The sequence below is a fragment of the Pleurodeles waltl genome, chromosome 1_2 (genome assembly GCF_031143425.1).
Source record: "Pleurodeles waltl isolate 20211129_DDA chromosome 1_2, aPleWal1.hap1.20221129, whole genome shotgun sequence".
Lineage (NCBI taxonomy): Eukaryota > Metazoa > Chordata > Amphibia > Caudata > Salamandridae > Pleurodeles > Pleurodeles waltl.
In genome coordinates this window covers 130,002,913-130,027,071 of record NC_090437.1, presented here as the reverse complement: position 1 = coordinate 130,027,071, position 24,159 = coordinate 130,002,913, and the positions used below count along the sequence as shown (strand labels likewise).

Here is a 24,159-nt window from a genome sequence, read left to right as displayed (position 1 = left end):
CACATTACCCAGAAGTGGACCTCAGGTTCACACCAGTAAATCTTAGCTCAGTTCTGGTAGAGTGGCAAAGAGCAGTCAGACTCTTTAGAGGAACATGTATAAAGCATTTCACAACCCCAACATAGATGATAAGTAAGTGACACAACTCAAAATAATTCCAATACCAATTTAGAAAAATAAAGCAGATTTGTATCTTAATTTAGACACCAAAACGAATTGTGTATCTTACATACAACCAGAGTTGTGGATTTTTAAAGCGTTTAAAAATAGATCCACTTTTAGTTGTCAAACGCATACCATTGAAGTCACTGCAGGAAAGCACAGTGTGCAATCGGTCACTTGTTGGGGGAGTTCCGTGGAACCCACCTGGAGTTAAGGTCTGAGGGGTCCGTAGACAATGTTTCTGTAGACAGTATCTTTTTACCTTGCCCAGGGAGTCTGGGTGCAGAGGTAGTCTTGCTGTCCATAGGAAAGACCAGGAACCGCTAGTGCCATCAATCAAAGATGCAGCACTCTGCAACACCACACTTGGAGATGGCGTTGCACTCTATCCTCAGAGACTAGAGGCATTGGGGGTTCCAAGACCTGCATTCCACAGCTGGCACTCTGCCACCATGTCCAGCAGCTCCGGGTACAGAGGTGACAATGCAGCTGTCAATCACAGGAGGGTTGCAGCAAAGATGCTTTGCCACTTAGTCAAAGTCACCTTCTTCAGGGTGTAAGACCTCAGCAGTGGAGTTGTTGCTGAGGTCAGTCACTTTTGGTGCGAGTTGCTCTGGAGTTGGTGACATCCGGGGATGGGTTGATTACTGGGCTGGTGACCAACAAGCCTTGGCAGCGGCAAAAGAAATCCACAGGTACTTTGTTGGTTTGAAGTTGACAGGAGTGATGTAGCAGTTCAAAGCTTGGTGTGAGCCTCACTGCAACTCCTGGAGTGCAGGTCACCAATTTTCTTTAGGCTCACTCAAGCAGGGCCTGATGGGTTGCACTTCTTGTGGCATGGCATGACGATTCTTCTGCAGGTGACTGTTTCCACCAGTCAGGGAGTCTGCTTCAGTTTCTGGCATCTACTGGACTCCCTCCTGCTGGGGGCCACGAGTTTTTGCCACAGGCACACATCAAACACACAATTCTAACATATGGTCTCCTCAGGGCCCTCAAGTGTCTGCAGTAGACTCCAAAGTCCTGTTGTTGGTAACAGCATCTACTTTGTGCCTCTTCTCAGATTTAAAGTCAGACCTGAGGTTCTGGTGCCAGGGGAGCCCCTTAAATCCTAGTTTAGGGTTGGTAAGGGTGTGAGGGGCAGTGGCCAATGGACTATTGGTTCATGCGGATAGTCCGCCCCTGAGGTGACAACTTCCTGTGGGAATTTTAATTTTTTTACCCAGAGCCCTCTAATTTTAAGGTTTGCCAACATGGCAAAACCTTTCCATGGCTGTTCAGACCTCTTACCGCACACTAAAGGTGTGGCTAGCCTCTTGGAGGTGTACACCTGCTGAATAACTAATTTTCCCACCTGTCAGCCTGGACAGTGCAGAAAGGACTTTGTCCTCGAGTGGGGGACAAGAGATTACATATCAAGGTCAGTGAAAGACTTTGAGGCTCACCGCCTTGATCACTGTAAACGCTAGTCATCCTGGGAGGGTGGAGGTGTGACCTCCTCCCTGCCCTGGTCCTTTGTCTCCATCCTGGGAGAAGTGCTAGCATGACCAACAGAAGGGCAGATGCTTGTTTTGGCAGCAAACAGCTCAGGAGAGCCCGTCAAGGCAAGAGAAAGCTGACAACTTGGTGGGCATCCTCTAAGGACGTCACAAGGGTACATGGAAGGTAATCCTGGGCATGAGGATTGTGCTTAGGGTTAAAAAGCATAGCATTTGACACTAAACAGGTGGGAAATCAGTTCAGCCATCATGGAGCTGAACATCTGGGATTTGCATGGGTGCCAGCCCATGTTATCCTATGGACCGCCGGTCACTTGTGGTAGCATTAAGTTTTAAATGCTATCACAGGGTCATATATGCTCGTGCATATTTGTTCACACTCGCAATACAGTGCACTCTGCCTCCTGGGTTATAGGACGCCTGCTTTAGAGGTGACTGATCTATGCTAAGGGCAGTGAATGGACTCTGCCTGCACCTGGTGGGGGCAGAGTCGAACTCGGGCAGACAAACTGCTCATGCAGGCTGACATGGCAGCGTTTGCAGGTTTTGCTTTTACTTGGGTCAGCAGAGTGGCACAATCGGTGCTGCAGCCTTGCTGATCCCTTTACCATCCCAGCCCTGGGTACCACTGGTACCATTTTCTAGGGCCTTACTGGGATTGTAAAGTCCTTGCCAATTGGGGTTACCATTCACAGTACAATTTAAGGGAAAGAGCATTGGCACTGGGGTCTGATTAGCAGGCCTCAGTGCACCTTCAGATCAAAAACGACAGCATTAAGTAGTTTAAGTGGGGTCAAAAAGTAGGGGGCACCTGCAAGAACCCACTTTCTTACAAAGTGCAATATTGATTTGCTGTCAACTTTTGTGGATACATCAAACAGGGCCCCAGTGGAATGGTTAAAGTGGAGACAGCGATTGGAGAGACATGGCACAAAACTATTTTGGGCATCAAATATTACCCCTAAATATAAAACTTCTTTAACTCGGGTAATGCTGCTTTCCTTAATCGATATAGGCCTAACTTTACTGCAATGTGACCAGCACACCATTTAATGTGTCTTGGTGATATTGGTGTTTAGGTCCACATTTTCCACCGACAATACAAAATTCTCAACTAATGCTCATAAGTCATTGGGAGAGCAGAAGAGCATTATCGACATTCAGTAGTGCTGGCATAAGGTTAGAGTTTACCATAGGGATAGCTCTGCATTTAGTGGTAAGAAATTCATTTAAGTCATTTATGTACAAGAGAAATACGATCGGGCCAGGACACACCCTTGGCAAATGCCTCCGGACCGGTGAAAAGAAGATATTATGTTGGATTATGTTATGTTAGGTTATGTTATATGTTGTGTTATGCTATGCTATTCTATGCTATGTTATGTTATGCCATGCTATGCTTTGTTATGGTATGCTATGGTAAGTTATGTTATGTTATATTGAAATGCTTGCAAAGCGTGTAGCTGCCCCAACAATGGGCTTGCCAGCAGTAGGCCCAGAGGAAAAAACCTGCAGCTGCAAACAATCTATAAAAAGGGGAGAGGGGCTAGATGGGAAAAAAAACATGTCTTACGTGATTTCCTAAAAAGTAGGCGGTTTTTGATGTTCTTAATGGGAAGGAGAAGCGAATTCCAGAGATACGGCACCAGGGCCCAGAAAGACCACCCCGACTCTCCTGACTATGGGGACAATGGGCAAGTTAAGGTTGCCAGAGCACAGAGAGCGAATGGGCCGGTAGGATGAAATAAGTTGCTTAGGATCGGAACCCCTTGGAGTGACGAATCTTGTGAGCGGTACAGAGTCTTAAAGTGAATGTGCTTATCCACAGGGACTCAGTGCAATCTACAAAGAAGATCAGGGCAGAACAGAACTTCGGGAGAGAAAATAGCAACCTGGCTGCTGCATTTCAAGCTAGCTGGAGTCTACTAATAACCAATTTGCTGGCTACTGGGTACAGGATGTTACAATAGTCCAGCCTGGACAGGATTGCTGCCTGAATAATGATTTGACAGGTGTGAGGATCGAACAAGCCCAGAATAGGTATAAGGCTTCTCGGAAGAACAGAACAAGTGCTGACAACCAACCTTTTTACCCCATTCAGGAGACAACATACGTCTCGGGTGGGTAATAACTTTGGTCCCACTGTAAATCCTCCACAATTTTCCACCGGTGCAACACAAGGCAATACCAGTCCCTTGGAAAGTGAATCAATTTTAAATAGGAGATTCAGGCATTTAGGTATTTCTTGCCCCTCTTGCCACAATAAATGGTCACCGTACAAGTAACATTGTATTGTCTCCTGCTGATTATTTTGACCTTCTGCCGGAGGCAACTCCTTATGTAGTATTTTTAGCTAATTTTACCCACCCTGCAATCAAGTGCTCAAGAGTCCTGGGTCTCATTGAGAAATAAAGTCTTTGTATTGGGTAGCGAAACATACAGGTTTAACTGAAGCGCTGTTTTCAGATTTTAAGATGGCTCGAAGAGTTAAATGAGTGGGATGGGGGAGAAAAAGTATGGCGAGGGACTGCGTTATTTTGTTTTTTAAATCCCCATGCTTGGTTGAAACTATTTTATCTCTATTTAATGTCCCTAGCTTACTGAATAATTACATTATGGCACTTCCTCTAGGTTTCTTTTACCAACTGTTTATGCTGCAGGGCTCTTCAAGGGTAAAAATTGTTCTGATTTTTAGGTCTCTACAGGGCTCCATGTTTATAGTCCCCACAATGAATCTATTCAGCTGTTTGGCTCCCACTGATGGTGTTGACTGACTGTATTGTATCTCAATCCCAGGTTCCTTGGAGTCTGTGAGAACCGTCTAAATTCCCTCTACGGAGGCTGCATGTAATTTGCACAGACGTCATCAATTATGTAGTCCAGAACTGGCCCCCTTACCTAATATTGGAACTTCTAATTTTCCAGTTAGTTGGATGCCCTCAATGTCTGTAAGGGTTCTGGTAGGTTTAATATTGTTTTTCTGGACATATCTGCTTTAAAAGGTAAACTACAGATTACTGAATGGTTTGAGTTTATTGCAGGATTCCAATTGTTGTTCTTCCAAGAGACTTGGCAAGTTGACCCTCTACACTTAAATGGTTATAAAACATTTCATACCCCGGCCACCGCATCTACTTTTGGAAGAGCAAAAAGTGGACTTTGTACCTACGTGACTATTAGTAACCCACTTCCTGAGCTCTGCTTGGCAGTATCTAATGTGTGCTTTCAGATTACCACTGCCAAGTTGTCAGCTGGGCTTCTTTTAGCTGTGGTAAACTATTATAATAATTTCAGTACAATGGACATATATAGTACCTTAAAACAACTAGACCATGAACTTATGACTTTTCTCAAAAGACCTAATGTGGACTTGATAATTTTGAGGGGTGGTGTTTTCAGTATTAATTCGGCTAAAACCTGCTGGCTTTCTGAACTTGATGATGGGGCACTATTACATTTTATACACACTGGATCTGGTGACCTCCTTATTGACTTTTTATCACAGTATGATTTGGGTTTCTGTAACTAATTCTGTTTTCCATCTGTCCCCTTTTCTAGCACCTTTGACCACTTCGCTGCCAGGCCTTTTCCCCCTCCTGTGCCAGGCCTTTTTTTGCCTATTTGGGGCAGTTCGCGCTTAGGCCCACATAACTTTTTGTCCACATAAGCTAACCAAGCCAAATTTGCGTCCTTTTTTTCCAACATCCTAGGGATTCTGGAGGTACCCAGACTTTGTGGGTTCCCCTGAAAGAGGCCAAGAAATTGGCCAAAATACAGGGAAAATTTTGTTTTTTTCAAAAAAATTGGAAAAAGTGGCTGCAGAAGAAGGCTTGTGGGTTTTCCCCTGAAAATGGCATCAACAAAGGGTTTGCAGTGCTAAACTCAGCAGCTTCCCAGCTTTCAGGAACAGGCAGACTTGAATCCGAAAACCCAATTTTTCAACACAATTTTGGCATTTTACTGGGGCATACCCCATTTGTGCAATTTTTTGTGCTTTCAGCCTCCTTCCAGTCAGTGACAGGAATGGTCATGAAACCAATGCTGGATCCCAGAAACCTAAACATTTCTGAAAAGTAGACAAAATTCTGAATTCAGCAAGGGGTCATTTGTGTAGATCCTACAAGGGTTTCCTACAGAAAATAACAGCTGAAAAAGAAAAATATTGAAATTGAGGTGAAAAAAACATCAATTTTTCTCTACTTTTTACTCTGTAACTTTTCCCTGCAATGTCAGATTATCAAAAGCAATATACCGTTACGTCTGCTGGACTCCTCTGGTTGCGGGGATATATAGGGTTTGTAGGTTCATCAAGAACCCGAGGAACCCAGAGCCAATAAATGAGCTGCACCCTGCAGTGCGTTTTCATTCTATACCGGGTATACAGTAATTCATTTGCTGAAATATAAGGAGTAAAAAATAGCTATCAAGAAAACCTTTGCATTTCCAAAAAGGGCACAAGATAAGGTGTTGAGGAGCAGTGGTTATTTGCACATCTCTGAATTCCGGGGTGACCATAGTAGCACGTGAATTACATGGAATTTCTCAAATAGATGTCTTTTTTACACACACCCCTATATTTGGAAGGAATAAATGTAGAGAAAGACAAGGGGCAATAACACTTGTTTTGCTATTCTATGTTCCCCCAAGTCTCCCGATAAAAATGATACCTCACTTGTTTGGGTAGGCCTAGCGCCCGCGACAGGATATGCCCCAAAACACAACGTGGACACATCACAGAAAACAGAGCTGTTTTTAGCAAAGTGACTACCTGTAGATTTTGGCCTCTAGCTCAGCCGCTACCTAGGGAAACCTACCAAACCTGTGCATTTCTGAAAACTAGAGACCTAGGGGAATCCAAGGAGGGGTGACTTGTGTGGCTCGGACCAGGTTCTGTTACCCAGAATCCTTTGCAAACCTCAAAATTTGGCTAAAAAAACACATGTTCCTCACATTTCTGTGGCAGAAAGTTCTGGAATCTGAGAGGAGCGACAAATTTCCTTCCACCCAGCATTCCCCCACGTCTCCCGATAAAAATGATACCTCACTTGTGTGGGTAGGCCTAGCGCCCGCGACAGGATATGCCCCAAAACACAACCTGGACACATCACAGAAAACAGAGCTGTTTTTAGCAAAGTGACTACCTGTAGATTTTGGCCTCTAGCTCAGCCGCCACCTAGGGAAACCTACCAAACCTGTGCATTTCTGAAAACTAGAGACCTAGCGGAATCCAAGGAGGGGTGACTTGTGTGGCTCGGACCAGGTTCGGTTACCCAGAATCCTTTGCAAACCTCAAAATTTGGCTAAAAAAACACATGTTCCTCACATTTCTGTGGCAGAAAGTTCTGGAATCTGAGAGGAGCCACAAATTTCCTTCCACCTAGCGTTCCCCCACGTCTCCCGATAAAAATGATACCTCACTTGTGTGGGTAGGCCTAGCGCCCGCGACAGGATATGCCCCAAAACACAACGTGGACATATCACAGAAAACAGAGCTGTTTTTAACAAAGTGACTACCTGTAGATTTTGGCCTCTAGCTCAGCCGCCACCTAGGGAAACCTACCAAACCTGTGCATTTCTGAAAACTAGAGACCTAGGGGAATCCAAGGAGGGGTGACTTGCGGGGCTCGGACCAGGTTCTGTTACCCAGAATCCTTTGCAAACCTCAAAATTTGGCTAAAAAAACACATGTTCCTCACATTTCTGTGGCAGAAAGTTCTGGAATCTGAGAGGAGCCACAAATTTCCTTCCACCCAGCGTACCCCCACGTCTCCCGATAAAAATGATACCTCACTTGTGTGGGTAGGCCTAGCGCCCGCGACAGGATATGCCCCAAAACACAACGTGGACATATCACAGAAAACAGAGCTGTTTTTAGCAAAGTGACTACCTGTAGATTTTGGCCTCTAGCTCAGCCGCCACCTAGGGAAACCTACCAAACCTGTGCATTTCTGAAAGCTAGAGACCTAGGGGAATCCAAGGAGGGGTGACTTGCGGGGCTCGGACCAGGTTCTGTTACCCAGAATCCTTTGCAAACCTCAAAATTTGGCTAAAAAAACACATGTCCCTCACATTTCTGTGGCAGAAAGTTCTGGAATCTGAGAGGAGCTACAAATTTCCTTCCACCCAGCGTTCCCCCAAGTCTCCCGATAAAAATGATACGTCACTTGCGTGGGTAGGCCTAGCGCCGGCGACAGGAAACACCCCAAAGCGCAACGTGGACACATCCTAAATTTTGGAAAAAAACAGAGGTGTTTTTTGCGAAGTGCCTACCTGTAGATTTTGGCCTCTAGCTCAGCCGGCACCTAGGGAAATCTACCAAACCTGTGCATTTCTGAAAACTAGAGACCTAGGGGAATCCAAGGAGGGGTGACTTGCGGGGCTCGGACCAGGTTCTGTTACCCAGAATCCTTTGCAAACCTCAAAATGTGGCTAAAAATACACATGTTACTCACATTTCTGTGGCAGAAAGTTCTGGAATCTGAGAGGAGCCACAAATTTCCTTCTACCCAGCGTTCCCCCAAGTCTCCCGATAAAAATTATACATCACTTGTGTGGGTAGGACTAGCGCCCACGAAAGGAAAGGGCCCAAAACACAACGTGGACACATCACATTTTTTTATAAAAAGCAGTGCCTACCTGTGGATTTTGGCCTGTAGCTCAGCCGACACCTGAGGAAACCTAGCAAACCAGTGCATTTTTGAAAACTAGAAACCCAGGGGAATCCAAGATGGGGTGACTTGCGGGGCTCTGACCAGGTTATGTTACCCAGAATCCTTTGCAAACATCAAAATTTGGCCCAAAAAACACTTTTTCCTCTCATTTCGGTGACAGAAAGTTCTGGAATCTGAGAGGAGCCACAAATTTCCTTCCACCCAGCGTTTCCCTAAGTCTCTCGATAAAAATGGTACATCACTTCTGTGGGTAGGTCTAGCGCCCACAAAAGGAAATGGCCCAAAACACAACGTGGACACAACATATTTTTTCACAGAAAACAGAGGTGTTTTTTGCAAGTGTGGTGTTTGGCCTGTAGCTCAGCCGGCCCCAGGGGGGGGGGGGCAGAAATGCCCTAAAATAAATTTGCCCCCCCCAACCCCCACCCTCCCCCGCCGGGAGCGACCCTTGCCTACGGGGTCGCTCCCCCTGCGTGACATTGGCACCAAAAAACAAATCCCCGGTGCCTAGTGGTTTCTGCCCCCTTGGGGGCAGGTTGACCTAAACTCAGCCAATCTGCCCCCAGGGGGGCAGAAATGGTCTAAATACAATTTGCCCCCCCAGGGGAGCGACCCTTGCCTGATGGGTCGCTCCCCATCTCTAAAAAAAGAAACAACAAAGAAAAAAAAACACAAAAAAAAAATTGCCCTGGTGCCTAGAGTGTTCTGCCCCCCCCCCCCCCCCCGGGGGCAGTTCGGCCTAATAATAGGCCAATCTGCCCCCAAGGGAGGCAGAAATGGGCAAAATATAATTTTCCCCCAAGGGGAGCGACCCTTGCCTAAGGGGTCGCTCCCCACCAAAAAAAAAAAATGAAAAAAAAAAAAAAAAATGGTCCCTGGTGCCTAGAGGTTTCTGCCCCCCCTGGGGGCAGATCGGCCTAATAGTAGGCCGATCTGCCCCCAGGGGGGGCAGAAAAGGCCTTCCCGAAAATATGCCCCCCCTGGGAGCGACCCTTGCCCAAGGGGTCGCTCCCTTTTGTCAATAACAATAAAAAAAAAAAAAAATCCCTGGTGTCTAGTGGTTTCTACCGCCCTTGGGGGCAGATTGGCCTCATCAAAATAGGCCAATCTGCCCCCAAGGGGGGCAGAAATGGCCAAAATATAATTTTCCCCCAAGGGTAGCGACCCTTGCCTAATGGGTCGCTCCCCACCTCAGTAAAAAAAAATGAAACAAAAACAAAAAAAAAAATGGTCCCTGGTGCCTAGAGGTTTCTGCCCCCAGGGGGGGCAGAAAAGGCCTTTTCAAAAAAATGCCCCCCCTGGGAGCGACCCTTGCCCAAGGGGTCGCTCCCTTTTGTCAATTTCAAAGAAAAAAAAAAAATCCCTGGTGTCTAGTGGGGTTTCAAAAGCCGGATTGCAAGCAATCCGGCTTTTGAAACCCTCGGAGGGACTTCAAAGGGAAGGAAATACTTTTCCTTCCCTTTGAAGCCCCTCCGGGCCTCCCAAGTGATTGAAAAAGAAATGCTCTTTTTCCAGCGCGACGAGGGAGGCCCCTGTGACACATCAGCGCGCGCGTGCGTGCTGACGTCACAGGGGGAGGTGGGGGGGGGTCGGGGGTGGAAGGGGAAGGGATTCCCCGGTCAGCCCTGTCCTAGGGGGGTGGGGGGGCGGCCCTCGGGAGGAGCGCTAGCGCTTCTCCCGAGGGAAGCATAAAGGACGTAATGGTTACGTCCATGGCGCCACACGGGCGCTGCCATGGACGTAACCATTACGTCCGTGGCGGGGAAGGGGTTAATGGTAGGGGGACCAATACCGTTATGCACTTTTTTCCGGTGCGTTATTCCGAGATGATTCAAGAGTTTGTCATCCATGGGCTTGCCACAAGTGACCATTAGCCCCAGAGCATCCCAGTAGTGTGGGGTGATGGTGATATTTTGCCACGTAACTGTAAATTGCATATTGTGGATAATATTGAAACCACCTGTACTAAGAGGTGTAATCTGAGGTGGTCCAGATTGATTCTGCTAGATTCATAAAACACCTGGTGGATTTACACAGATTTGCATTTACTACCTGCTTAGATAAGACAGCTGCCCAGGAGGACATTTTTTTTTCTTGAAATCACGGAGGGAGTAAAAAGAGGCTTATCTGGTCATATTAAAAATTGCCCCCCGAAAAGAGAAGAGGCTGGTTTGATTCATTGTGCTCACGGGCCCCAAAGAGTTTAAAATTAGCCTTGCAAAAGGTACCCAGGTGTAGAACCGAGGTGCAGATCCTCAGAAGAGACTATAAGAAAGCTTTGGCCCAGAGAAACAGAATCCTGCAAGATGAGGCCTGGGAGTCACTGTATGAAGCTAGCCAGTCAGGAGACAATAGGGTGTTCTGGCGAGCAGTAAATACTTCTTTTTTTAAGGCTGACGATTCCTCCAGGTTGGAGATTGAGATTAAGGAATCTGAATGGTTTGACTTTTTTTCAGATATCTATAAACTCCTGTGGGGGGATCACAACATTTGAATGGGTATACGTCTGTCTCTGGTAAATCACCCCTGAGTTTAAGTGAAATGTAATCACAGTGGAGAAGATTACTTTAGCCCTAGAATATAGTTAAAGCAGAAAGGCCCCTGGTCCTGACTCCATTCCAGTAGGCCTCTACAAGGCTAATATCCCCCTGTAGGCTCCCCTATTAATCCTAGTGTTGTGAGCATGTGGCAATTCTGGGTTCTAAACTACTGGGTCCGAATCCCTCATAGTTCCAGTCTACAAGAAGGGGGACCATCTTAATCCTGCTTGTAACCGCCCAATATCCTTATTGGATTCTTTGGTGAAGGTTGTCGGATGGGTGCTTTTGAATAGATTAGAGGATTGGGCAGAGTCACAGGAGATTTTATCTGAGCTTCAGTATGGGTTTCGACCTAGCATCGGCATGGTTGAACAGTATTTAAACCTGATCCTCATTGTAGCGAAGTATACGCAGATTAAAAACTCCAAACTTTTTTGGGCCTTTCGATCTATCATCTGCTTTTGATTTGTTGGTTCATAGCGAATTATGGTGTATACTGGTGGAAGTTGGAGTGGACCCCCCCTTGATTGATTTCTTGAGGCATCTGTATTCGGATAATACATCCATGGTAAATTATGGGATTAAGGTAGAGTGTTCATGTAAGTTCCGTATAGAGAAGGACATCAAGCAAGTTTGCGTCTTAGCACCTTTTCTATTTACTCTATATATTAATAACTGAAGACAAGCTCTGACAAAGCAATATATTGGTATCCCTTTTGGGGGGTGTCACCCTATTCCATCCCTTCTCCATGTGGATGACGCTGCGCTAATGGCACGCATCCCTATTGGCCTTCCGCGTTTGTTGTATGCGTTTGCGATGTTTATGTGTAACTTGGGGCTTTCTATCAACAAGGGGAAAACCTTTGTTATGAAGTGTGTCAAAAGACCCGTAAAATGTAGCAATCCATCTATTGAAGACACCCGTATTGAGTTTATCAATACCTTTGCTTACCTAGGCATAGTGATTGATCAGAGCGTTAGATGGAAGTCGGCTGTACATAACACGAAGTTCAACGATAGTGAATCGACCATGGCACTTTATAACCTGTGAAGGAGCTACTGCCTTTTATAAATGTGTGTCCACAGCCACCTCCAGTGCAGGTGTATGGGGTCATTCTGATTGCTAACAGCTGCAAGTGGTAGAAAATGTAATCTTACAGTTTGCCCTTGCAGTCCCAGACAGTTGTTCCTCCTATGTGTATTATGCTGCGTTGGGGCATCCGTTTCTTACTGATGTGTTGCAAATTCAACCTATCTTACTATGGCATAAGATCAGGTCTACTGAGCAAGCTGCTTTAAACAGGGATATTGTAAAGGACTGCTTAAAGCTAGAAGCCACCTCCCAGTTTCCCTGGCTAAGATATGTTAAAAACTTTATGACCGATTTGGGACATGCAGAATATTTTGACCGGCCAGAACTCATAAGGTCTGTAAATAGAAAGCAACTCAGAGAAGACTGTTTGGCTTTATGTGATGATCAAAGGCTAACTTGTGAACTGATGAAGCCCACTGTTCGTAGGCAAGTAACAATCCTGATTACACCTGGTTTGCAACCCTACCTATTATTTGTACCCAACAATCAGCAGACAGAACTGCACTTAAAGGGGAACTTGTGCACTTCAAAACCACTCTTTGAAGTCTACCCCACTTCAAAGGCATTATTGGGTATATAAACTGGGTCTCTGACCCTACCAACTCAGACACTTCGGGACCTACAACTGAACTCTTTCAGAAGACCTGCCTGGCTCTCCAAAGGACTCTCTGTATTGCTTTGCTGCAAAGGACTGCTGCCCTGTTGTTGCCCTGCAGCCCTGCTGGCCTCTGACTGTGCTGGAAGGACTCTGCCTTCCCCACAAAGTGCTCTCCAAGGGCTTGGATTGAGTTTGCCTCCTGTTCTGGGGTCTCAGGAAGTACAAAGACCTCCACTGCTAGCTTTTTCCTAGTACACTGACTTCAGTGACTTCGGAACGACTTCAGCGACGCCAGCGATGCCGCAGCCTGCTCCCGCTGCATGCAACGCAAGTCCTACATTGTGGCTACTTTGCTGACGTCACTCAGGATCATCGCGACACTGCGAAGTCGACACATCATGTCCTGATGGACCGGAACCAGCAACACGGCCGGGTCACCAGGAATCAATGCATCACGGAAGACGCTGCATCAACTCCCCCTGCCTCGAAGCGCGGAACTGATGCCTCTCTCCTCGGACGCTGGAAAGGACTGGCGCCGCACCAATCCCACTGACGACCTCTTTCCGACTCCGTGCGACATCCTTGTCCTTTGTTCTCAAAAGATACTGTACCTGGGGGTCCATGTGACTGCATGACCGGCACTGGTGGTGTTAGATTGTTGGGAAAGACTCTGTCAACAACACCGTGATAGCCCAGTTGGAGCTATTGGGTTTTCTAGGCGCTTTCATTAGATTTAATTTTTTAAAATTCAGAACTTTGCTTGCGTACATTGGATTTTCATTGTTTTAACAGTATTTTATTCAGATAAACATTCACTATTTTTCTGAACCTATGTGATGTCTTTTTGTGGTGTTTTCACTGTGTTACTTTATCATTTTTTGCACAAATACCTTCCAATTGCCTTCTAAGTTAAGCCTCTCTGCTCAGTGCCAAGCTACCAGTGGGTGGGCACAAGATAATTTGGATCGTGTGTGACTTCCTCTGACTAGGATTGTGGTCCCTACTCGGACAAAGATGTATACCTCCCCCAACTAGAATCCCCATTTCTAACATTTGCCTAATAGAAGTAGTTCAGTTTTGTTCATGTTGAGGTGTACACAATTGTTGACTAGATCTACATTCTCTATCCGAGCCGTACCTAACCATTGCTGAGACCCCATGATGCAGTACTCGTAAAATGTCCACCAGATCATGAGGCATGTCCATCCGCTGTAGGATGATCCATAATTTGGATCGGTTCATACAATCAAATGCACTGCTCAGGTCCATAAAGGAGAGATAAAGGGAGCCTTTCTTAGCAATGGAATAGTTCCCCACCTATAGGCTGAGATTAAGGCACTGTTCCTGGGTTCCCAAGTCCTATCTGACCCCATATATTACCTTGCTTAGGGTCCCAATCAGTTTGACCCAAGCCTCCATCCTATGCAAGATGACCAGGCCCACAACTTTTACCACAGAGTCCAAAAGTGAGATTGGCCTATAGAAGCAGGGATCCTGCCCATTGCCCTTTTTAAAAATTAGAACAATAATAGACTGCTGCCAGGAGGCAGAAATCTTACAGGCTACTGCAGCGTTCAATATGATGGTGGTTACTGGGGCTGACAAAGCAGAGTTCTCTTTATAGAGGTCAATGGGCTGGCCTGTTTTTTTAGAGGAGCTGGAAGAGATAGCCTTAATTACCTCACCTAAGTCGAACCTAGTAGCTAAGGGGAAAAGAGGCGGAGCCTCATCCTAGTATGAAGCCAGGTGATTGACAAATGAATAAATGCATTTAAAGTGGCTAACCCAGTTATGAGCACTGATGTTAGTGCCCAGACCAGTCTGCCTTTTGCTATTTACTATAGCCAAAAAGCTTCTGGAATCCTTTTCCTTGTATGAGCTGGTAAGGCAGATCTTATGCTTTTTAAGGGTCGACTTATAAAGTTGTCTTGCTTTGGCTATCTGGTTCCCATCTCTGGGGAAAGTATCTAAAGCAACTCGTAGTATTTGATTGGTAGCTCTTCAGTCTTTGTCAAACCAACCCTGATGGGTGGTGTCAAAAAGTTTAGTAGGACGTGTGAGAAGGGACTAAATAAAGTCATTTAGATTTTCAAAGGACGTGATTACCACCAGTCTTTTGTTTGCAGTGGAAGAGGTTTCTCCAGTTGGCACCGGGGCAAAGGAGTGGATGGCACCATTACCAGCTGGTCTGTCGGACTCAGTGAAGCAGATCTAGCACTACGCATGGACAGGGCGCTGGCACCAAAAACGCTGCCACCTAGTGTAAGCGTTAGGAGTGTTTGACGAAGATAGCAGGGGGTAAAGCTCAGTGCTGCACCAGTTATTAGGTGGTGAAATTTATACACTGGGCTTTCATACAGGGTAAGTCCAAAGTATAGACACAATCTCATCTAAGTGCAGTAGCCTACTACTCAAAACTTTTCAGGAGGTTGACCCAACGAGCACCTTATACTGCTGCACAGCAATGTGGGGATGCGGCCACATGCAGCTAAAGTACAAGGAAAGCAGGCTAACTATTGATTTCTCTAGATTAAAAGCCATTTTACACGTGCTGCCCACCATATGCAGGTCTAAACAACTGTTCGGGGTGTCTTTGTGCCTTACAGGATAAGCGAGCTGGTGGTGCCATACAGAACTAAAGCAGGGAACACTTATCTACAATATCTACAGGGACCTGTGTGTATGGGACACCTATCTGCTGCAGCACCTGAGAAGGTCCAAAGCTGACCAGGAGGGTAAGGGCAATCACAAGCGGCTAGATTGGCTCACATCATGGAAGCAATGCCACGTATGCCTAACTTCAATTTACTTGCGGGTAAGGCTACAAGGCGGCCACCCTCCTTCATGCACGAGGATGGAAGCTACCTCAGCAGATTCCAATTCAATGCCATACTACACTGGCACTAGCAGAGGCATTGGTAAGGCAAACTCTCTTTGGGTCTCATTCCTTCTGCATCAAGGCAGCGACAACCGCTGCTGCATATGGCCTAGGAGAGGAAGGGATCACGTGTGTTATGAGATGGAGATCCAAGGCATTTAGATTGGGCCAGTAGGCATACATCAGACCTGTAGCAAACTAACAAGCGGCTATATTTTGCTGCAGGGGGTGGAGCTAGCAAGCTGACAGTCTGGATACCGGGCCACTCATACTTCAGAAGGGCAAGGCAGTGGGCTAGCGCAAGGAAGCAAAAAAGAGGAATCTGAGTACGCAACACCAAAGTAGTGTGGCTAGACAAGCCAGGTATGAAGTGGAGCCAGGTCCTCTGGAGGATGTGGCACATGCAGCAGGCACACAGAAACCCCAACGCCATAGTAGTGCATCCAGGCGGCAATGACCACCGTCAGAATCCATGAAGTCAGACTTGACAACCATATCTCGACTAATGATGCTCTGCCGGCATACTATGGTCAGAGGTGATAACTAGGTTTAAGGGGCTGCTCCTGAATGTTGCAGGCCATTGTTAAATGATGGAAGGATGTTAGCATCAGGTGTGGCTAATTCTGCGAGGTGGGGTTTTCCCTAATGATTGTGGGTGCTTGGATTACCTTGGGTGCACTGATGTCCTGACTGTTTGTATTTTCTCCGTGAAGACCATAGCTAGGGTGTTGCATAGTTCTATGTTTGGAGTATGTTAGTGATCTTGCACTGTGAGGAGATACACTTTAGCACAATTTGCATTGCTGTTAATTCCCTCTCTTATACTGCCTTAGATGTATTGCTGCTTAGCTGCAGATATTATTGTGTGGTGAGAGTATATTTTAAATTAAGGCCCAGAAGTGGTCCTCGTTTGCCATTGTTAATCTCTTTCAACAGATTTAGCAATCCTAGACGGTTTTAGGGGAGGTGTAGAAATTGAAATGTCTGAGGTTGCATTTAGCATGGACTTGAAGCTGTTACTAAATATTTTTGTGTGAGGGGGCTGGATTTGGATTTATGATTTTTGCTGGGTAGAGCACGAATTAGAAAAGAAGTTAAGTGTAGTATGATCAAATGTCTGGAATTAAAGGGAAATCATGTTGCATCTGATGTGAGAGGAGCTTTTTGAAAGAACCACCCGGTTAAAGGCTTCCTAGATGTTCATCTCTGCATGTGAGGATATAGTTGAACTCTTAGCAGAAGTTGAAATGGACAAAATTAGGTGAGTGGGTTTGAGAAAGATCACTTGAGAGGTGCACTAAGATAGCTTTGACTGGGATAAGCAGAAGGCAGCAAGGTCATCACATGGTGGGCATGGATGTTTGCCCCAAGCCCCACACTTTTCAGTCGCTCAACCCCGCCCTATGCAAAACATACTGATACTTCATAAAAGCAGGTCTTGTTAGCGTTTCTGGTATAATACATTAATTATGTGGACGGAGTGGGGTGCGGGGGCTCAAAATTGAGGCCTGCTACATGTAGTTGCTACTGCGGGAAGTTCTAAGCAGACAAAGGGAGTTTTGCAAATAGTGATCACCACTCCCCTGAGTTCAACACAGCCTGTTGCCAGATGCCAGTCATTGGGTGCTATGTGCTTGAAACTAGGGACAGAAGTCAGGAAGATCTATAAATCACATTTAAAACCGAAGGGAGAAGAAAATAGTACTTAGGACAGGGGTTTTACAATACCGCAGCTGATCAATGCAAATTGAAAAGTGCTGCCACAGACAGTTCATGGGTCGGTGCTTTCTTGTGCATGTACATTTGTAGTATGAAGTCATTTCTCATATTCAGCTTCTAAAAATAGGTCTAGTTCTCTGTTTTGAAAAGATTAAAAGGAAACTTCCCTTCCAGTTTAAGCCTGGCAGAAGGTGACCCCGCAGCAAATCCTCAGAGCAGAAATGGACAGGACGAGAGGAGTGACCTCTGCCGTGCTGATGTTGGCTCTGCTGTTCCTCAGCCAGGCAAGGCTTGGTGAGTACCACTGTTTCACACCGTCCACCCAGCGCTCCCGCCAGCAGCGCCCCTGGGACTTCCATCCGCAGTCTCGGTGGACAATAAGCTGCTGGAATGGCTGTATAGCGTGGCTTTGCAGCAAACTATACATCGTTTGAGAACGTCATCTTATTTTGTCTTTAAAATGTTCATTGATAATATCCCCATTCTCTTAAAATTGTCAGTCTTCAAACTTAAATTGTTAGGAAGGTTCTAACTGAAAGATGTTCGGGAAATGTATTCGCGCTGGTATTTTAGTATGTCTTTGCTTACGATCCCAAAATATAAACTGTGATTTTAATTGAAACGGAAGGATTGATAGATGATTAAAAATAATTGTTGTCATTTGGGTTTTTGTATTAGAAGCAATTATTCATAGTACCCCCGTCAATTCCAACTGTATTCATATTAGCAAACAGACGGTGTGGAATGTAACAGGGATTTAAGCCACTACCAATGAATGAGCATTAACCCAATTTATGATACTTTTATTCTTATTTGACATAGAACTCTACATAATCCTTTACCACTGTTGCCTCACTGACACAATTTAATCGCACCCTTGACAAATGCCTTTTTTCTAGTAGCTCGTGTTCTCCTCCATTCTTTGAATATTTTTTAGGGGATGGGCAGATGGTAATTACAGTATTTTTTAATTAGTTGGCGACCTTACAGTGACAATAATTATCTACTAGAAACTATCAAGTTTTTCCCTCAGCCCCGCTTAAGAAGTTTTTTTGTCTAAAACTAAAGGTATGGAATGATGGCCACGATCTACATAGTTTAGCAGAAATGTAGTTGATTCGAAAAGGACAGTCGGCAGAAAAATGCGACATGACATAATAAGAAAGGGAAAAGTCGCCATTAGCCTCCTTTCTGTCTCCGTTGGTGGAACAAGGACACTGGGTCCACAAAGCTTGTAGCCCCTACGACGGATAGGGGATGGTGCAACATGAAGGGTGAAATTGGAGTCGACTGATGGGGCACCAGTTTGACTCAATTCAGTACAGGACACCCCATGTGCAATGCACTTTAAAAAAAGCACGAAGAACATAAGGACTGCATTTTGTGCTCAGCATTTTAGCTAACTTCGCTCTCACTAATGAGCACATACATAGGAACTCTAGGAGTCAAATTTGCTTTTTTTACATGTACACAAGTGGGTGTGAACTCCACTCCACTCATCCTGGCGATGCATTATTATGGACACCCTTGGGGAGATAAGGACAATCCAGACCCTCTGTTCCCAAACTGGAGTCAAGTATCATGTGTATCTGGAGGGGGAAAAGATTAGTTCCTTGGCAACCTATAGCAGATTAGGCTGTAAAGACTCCTAAGTCAATCTCCTACCACAAATCAGTTGGCAAATTGTGAGGAAAGCGGCCAGCACCATCTTAGACTTAGGGCCTGATTTAGAATTTGGAGGATGGGTTAGCAGACAGGACATCCGTCACCTTTGTGACGGAGTAACCCATCTGAGAATTGATTTTGGCAGCAGGGAATACTCTGTCACGAATGTGACAGATATCCCATCTGCGTTATTACGATCCCATAATATCTTATGGGGATCGTAAGAAGGTAGACTGGATATCTGTCACATTTGTGACAAAATATTCCATCTGCAAAGATATAAATCAGGCCCTTAATAGTGAATTACTGAAGTCTTGTGCTGCCCCTGTGGTCTGACCTTCCGAGCAGCATTTATTTCCAATAAGGGATTGCCCCAGAGTAGACACCAGCAGGAGTCCCCAGCAGGAGCATAGGTACCAATGGTGCAGTGACACCTTGGCCCAGGAATCAGTGGGGTCTACTTCTCCCCAGTTATAGTTTTTTAAAAATATCGATCACGGTAATGGGAGCCCTTTTCTCTACTTGCCTATTAACCATAGCACTCTTGCTGCGCCACTGCTCCTACCTAGATCGACTCTCCCTCACTCTTTGAGAATATTCTGGCTCAGATATACTTAAGTGCACACATCCATTCACTGGCTAACAATGCAGTCTGCACACGGGCAGACAGTCCCTTCCTACACAGTCCATCATTTGCCCCTCTCATATTCATGGAATCAGGGAACAAGGAAATAAATCGACAGACAGACCAGTCATCTTCCTAAAGGTGCCATTAAGGGCCTGATTTATGAAAAGTTAGTGCCGCGGCGCACACTTACAAAATATAGGGCCTGATTTATACTTTTTTAGGCCGCATTTGCATCATTTTTTGACGCAAAAGCGATGCAAACTTACAAAATTCAATTACGTTTTGTACGTTTGCCCCGCTTTTGTGTCACAGGCCTCACATGCCTGTTTATTCTATAAGGTGGGGCCTTCCGGAAAGAAATGCATCCTGCGCTTCAAAAAGAGGGATATATATACACTGATACAATGGAGGACATGATGCAAATGAAGTGGTTACCCCCTTTCAGTCGCAACCTAATTTTAAAAAATGAGAATACACACTTTGTAATGCTGAAAACTTATAATTAATTTATCAGAAGTTTGAACAGAAGATACTACACTCGTTCTCAAGTTTGTTTTAAACATGATGTTAGCCAGTGCACTTTCAGAGTAATCCTGATGACTTCCATATTTTGTGAAATTGATCAATCTTCGTCATCTCAGTTGATAACGGAGGAATCAGTTATAGGGTGACTTCAGCCAGCCAAAGATGGAGTTACATGGTGCATCATAGAGCATCGGACAAGGATAAATAGCACTTCTTTCCAGACAGAGATTAGTAATATTGTTGGAAGCTACCGGAGTTACTGAGACAAAGAAAAAAACAGTGTTTATTTTACTTGTATGGTTATGCCTCTTAGTTGAATTCGTGTGCAACCTATCTGAAGCTGACATTACAATTATTTGATAACAGCGAAGGGTCATTTTTCACTGTCCCACAGATTAGCGGAACACTTAAGGATAACGCAAATGGGAATACAACTACAAAATAATATTATATACATTCTCTAAACTAGGTTTATGGACAGGAGCAACAGACATGCAACCTCACCTTTCTCCTTTGCATATGTGCTTTTCCGTGGACTGTGTAAAATCCTTCTTCCTGGGCGAATAAAATAATTTTCCTGCTTGATCAACCATTACTACTTCTCTTTTTTATCTGTTTTATTTTTTTATTTTACGACAAGTATATGTAGAATATACTTTTTTATAGGGGCTTTCCAACAGCCCTCTTTATCATCCATTGGCCTATTGATGAGTCATTCACATTTTCTTCCGCCCACTGCAGTATTAAGCAAGGGGTAGTGTTCGCTTACCTCAGCCAATCACTAACTTTACTGTGAGTGACTTCATTCTGCCCTCTCACAAAGCGCACGCCCATATATAAAGTATATTGTTTAAGTGCCGGAGACAACTATGGCAATTTGTTTTTTTTTAGATGAAAACATTATTTTTGCTTTTAGCCAATGTGATGTTTTTTATTGATGTGGGCCTGACAGCTTATCCAGCAATACGCTTTTGCAAAAACCATTCCTAAAAACCAAATTAAGCAAAATGGCTGATCGCCTATGTCAGACCAATTGACTTTCCCAATCCTTGTTTGGTCCCACGTGAATATGGTGCACCCCAACGTATCTTTAGCTCAGTATGTTGGTAGAAAATCGCATGTTTCAGATACGTAGTCGTAAATAAAGACTTTAGGCTGTGAAATATCTTTCCCATGGGATATTTGAAACGAAGAGAACATAATGCATTATAGAATACTTCTGATACCATTTGAAAAAGGACAGATTTCCTAGAGACATTTTTAATGGGATGGGGTGTTGTGAAATTCCATTAAAACGCTCTGGTGGTGCGCCCGCTGTGAGCAGGCTGCTCTCATGGTCGGACTGGACTATAAGGCAATCAGACAGTGCCTGGTGGGATGGACTGACAGGTATGTTTGTGTGATTTTGTGGGCAGTTTGGGTGCCGTTTTATGGTCTGCTGGGCCGTTTTTTACTGTTGATGGCCTTGATATTAAAACACACATTGCCTGCAGTAAGCTCAAATCCATAGTCTTCCATACTTTACAAAACACTTACATAGTGTGTCTTTAAAAAGTCAAAACTGCCCAAATTGCTAATATGGGCCACTTCTTATCTTTCTCATTCATTTAGGGGGTTCCTTTTATTCTGGTGTCGAGTCCTATTTTCTGCCCTAGTTCAACCGTGACTGCTCCTGATGTTTCAGTGACAAAAAACAAGAGCAGTAGAAACTGGGGACTCTTTTGCAGAACCTTGCTTCTCTTTTTGAATGGGGGTGGTGGGGAGATGATTGGCTAGTGCCATGCGATAATGCTATTCCCCCCTTTACGGGTCCACTGGCATTTCAGGGCCTCAAGTGAGAGGAGGTCAATAGGCAGGCTTGCGGAGCTAACAACTGGTGTCCTGCAGAAAATGGTCATAGTAGTTAGAGGCAGGTGTCTGAGCCTCAAGCATGGAAAGAGGAAGGGCTTTAGACCTAGAAGTAATACCAGCAAACCAGGTTTGAAACCGGTGCCCTTGGGTATCTATAGTCATGTCCTTAACTTTACTGGCAAAAACACTGATCGATATTGCAACAATGACTGTAGAAACTCTTAAGTTACTCCATGGCAGTAATTAAATCCATGTTTATATTTTACATGTTTTACTTCATCTTACATTCCTGAAAAATATTTGCTTTTTCAAGATATTGCGTTTCTAGTTTTATTTGACGTAAAATATGGCTCTCTATATTTAACTGCATCACCTCTAAGGGGCATATTTACAAGTTTTTGTCATAGGGTAGCCCCGCAAAAACTTCTAGCAGCGCTGCCCTACATCAACAGATAATTGTAGGAATGCATTGTGACTATAAGATATGATGCATTCCTGTCCTTTTCCTCTGCGCTGGGGCACAACGGGCTGCCGTGCACCAATGCAGACACCCTTGCATTATGGTGCAAGCATGTCTGCTTTGCAGGGATGATTGTTTTTGTGCAGGAAGATACTGCACAAAAAACAATCACAAGAGGTGTTTTCCTCTCTCTATGTGTGTTATAGAATGCAGCACACATAGAAAAAAGGAGAAACTAGGAGAAATAAAAAGTTATTTCTCCTCATTGCACCTCCCTTATGACTCCCCTGGGAAGGTGTAGGCTTTTGACATGTTCCCAGCTTTACGAAATCTCAAAAATCTGGGAGTGTGTCAAATTCCATGGGTGTTACATGGGAACACCCATTGTAACACCCATGACACGCCTCCCTATTGCAGTGTGAGGCAAAGCTGTGACTTCCGCTGCATTACCTTAGTCCATATTTACAAAGCCATGAAAAGCCACACAGGGTGACTTTACATGCCCTTGTAAATATGGCCCTTTAGTGTGTGCTTCTGGACCGTCCCTAAAGGTGATGTTTGTGTGGCGCAGATGGTCTTCTAAATAAGCCCCTAAAGGCCTGATATAAGAAAAGTGGCGCTGCACTCAGTGCAGCGCCACTTTTCTTGTGCCCCTTAGCGGCCCCCTAACGCAACCATGTGAGCGCTGTATCTAAGATACAGTGCTCCATGGTGGTAGTTAGGGAAACTAGCATCAAGATTTTTGCTGCTGGTTCGGAGCTTTGCAGCATTAGCGTCCACATTTTTAACACTAATTCTGCAAAGCCCATTGAGACCCGTTGTAAACAATGTTATGCCTCCTTTTAATTCCTGCTCTGAGCAGGAGTTAAAAGTGCTGAAAAAAATGACACAAAGAAATCTCTTACATTTATTTGTGCCATTTTTCAGCCCCCCTAATGGGGGAATGTCCCCTTTGCATACATCATGTCGTGCACACGCATAATGTAGTGCAAAGGGTTACAAAGTGGGGCAATGCATGCATAGCACCATGTAAATTTGGCACAGCGATTTTGGCCTTGTTGGGCCACATTAGCGTAAAAAAATGAAACTAATGTGGCGCAAGGAGGCGCTAAGGGCTCTTAAATCTGCCCCTAAGTGCCTAAGTGAACTGCAGTTGTGGTGAGTGTGTATGACAATGAACAGTTGAGAGCTCTGAAGTTGAGGCAGAAGGCAGTGCAGTTTTCTCAGTGTGCCTGTCAGTGGGCCATAGAGATGTGTAGACTACATGCACATCCAATCTATGTTTTCTGCAGCGTAAACAAAGTGAGGATCACATATGTGCCAATTGTAATTGTGAGAAGGTTTGTTCTATTTGGATAGAGGTCTTCAAAAAGATATGAACAGAAACATAGTGTAAATGTCTAACAGAGTGACAGACTGCAGAAGGAATTGGTGTGAAGGGTAGAAGAGGAGTATCTGAGACACTCTGAAAGCCACTACTGCTTACACAGACTTTAGTCATGTCTATTTGACAGGCTCAGATTTTCACAATTGAACATTTTCAAATCTATTTATTGACAACAAAATATTTGTTACTTATTTATCTGGTACACTTAACAAACATTGGCAAAGCCAATAGGTCTGTCTTATAATTAGGTATATTTTAGGTTGCTGTATGACAGGTCTGCATTCAATTACAGAAAACGAACAGACATCTGAATACTGGACACGTGGCACACTATGTAAAACACTGGATTTTAGTTTACATGTTTTAAGTCACAGGCTTAATTATATTGGCCATGCCTCTTGGCAAGGACTCCTAGTTACGCTTCCTTGACCACACACCTTGTAGGGATCCACAACATTTTTCATTCCACTCAAAGAATGAAGA

The 24,159-nt window shown here is 44.8% G+C and overlaps 1 protein-coding gene across 1 annotated transcript in view; it reads left to right on the top strand.

Moving 5' to 3' along the window:
• Positions 1 to 24,159, top strand: part of CXCL13 (C-X-C motif chemokine ligand 13) — a 258,152-nt gene that overhangs the window by 44,067 nt on the left and 189,926 nt on the right. Inside the window, exon 2 of the mRNA XM_069233603.1 lies at positions 17,335 to 17,454. Coding sequence (XP_069089704.1) covers positions 17,382 to 17,454 — 73 coding nt within the window. The 5' untranslated portion in view covers positions 17,335 to 17,381. The remainder of the gene's footprint in view (positions 1 to 17,334; positions 17,455 to 24,159) is intronic.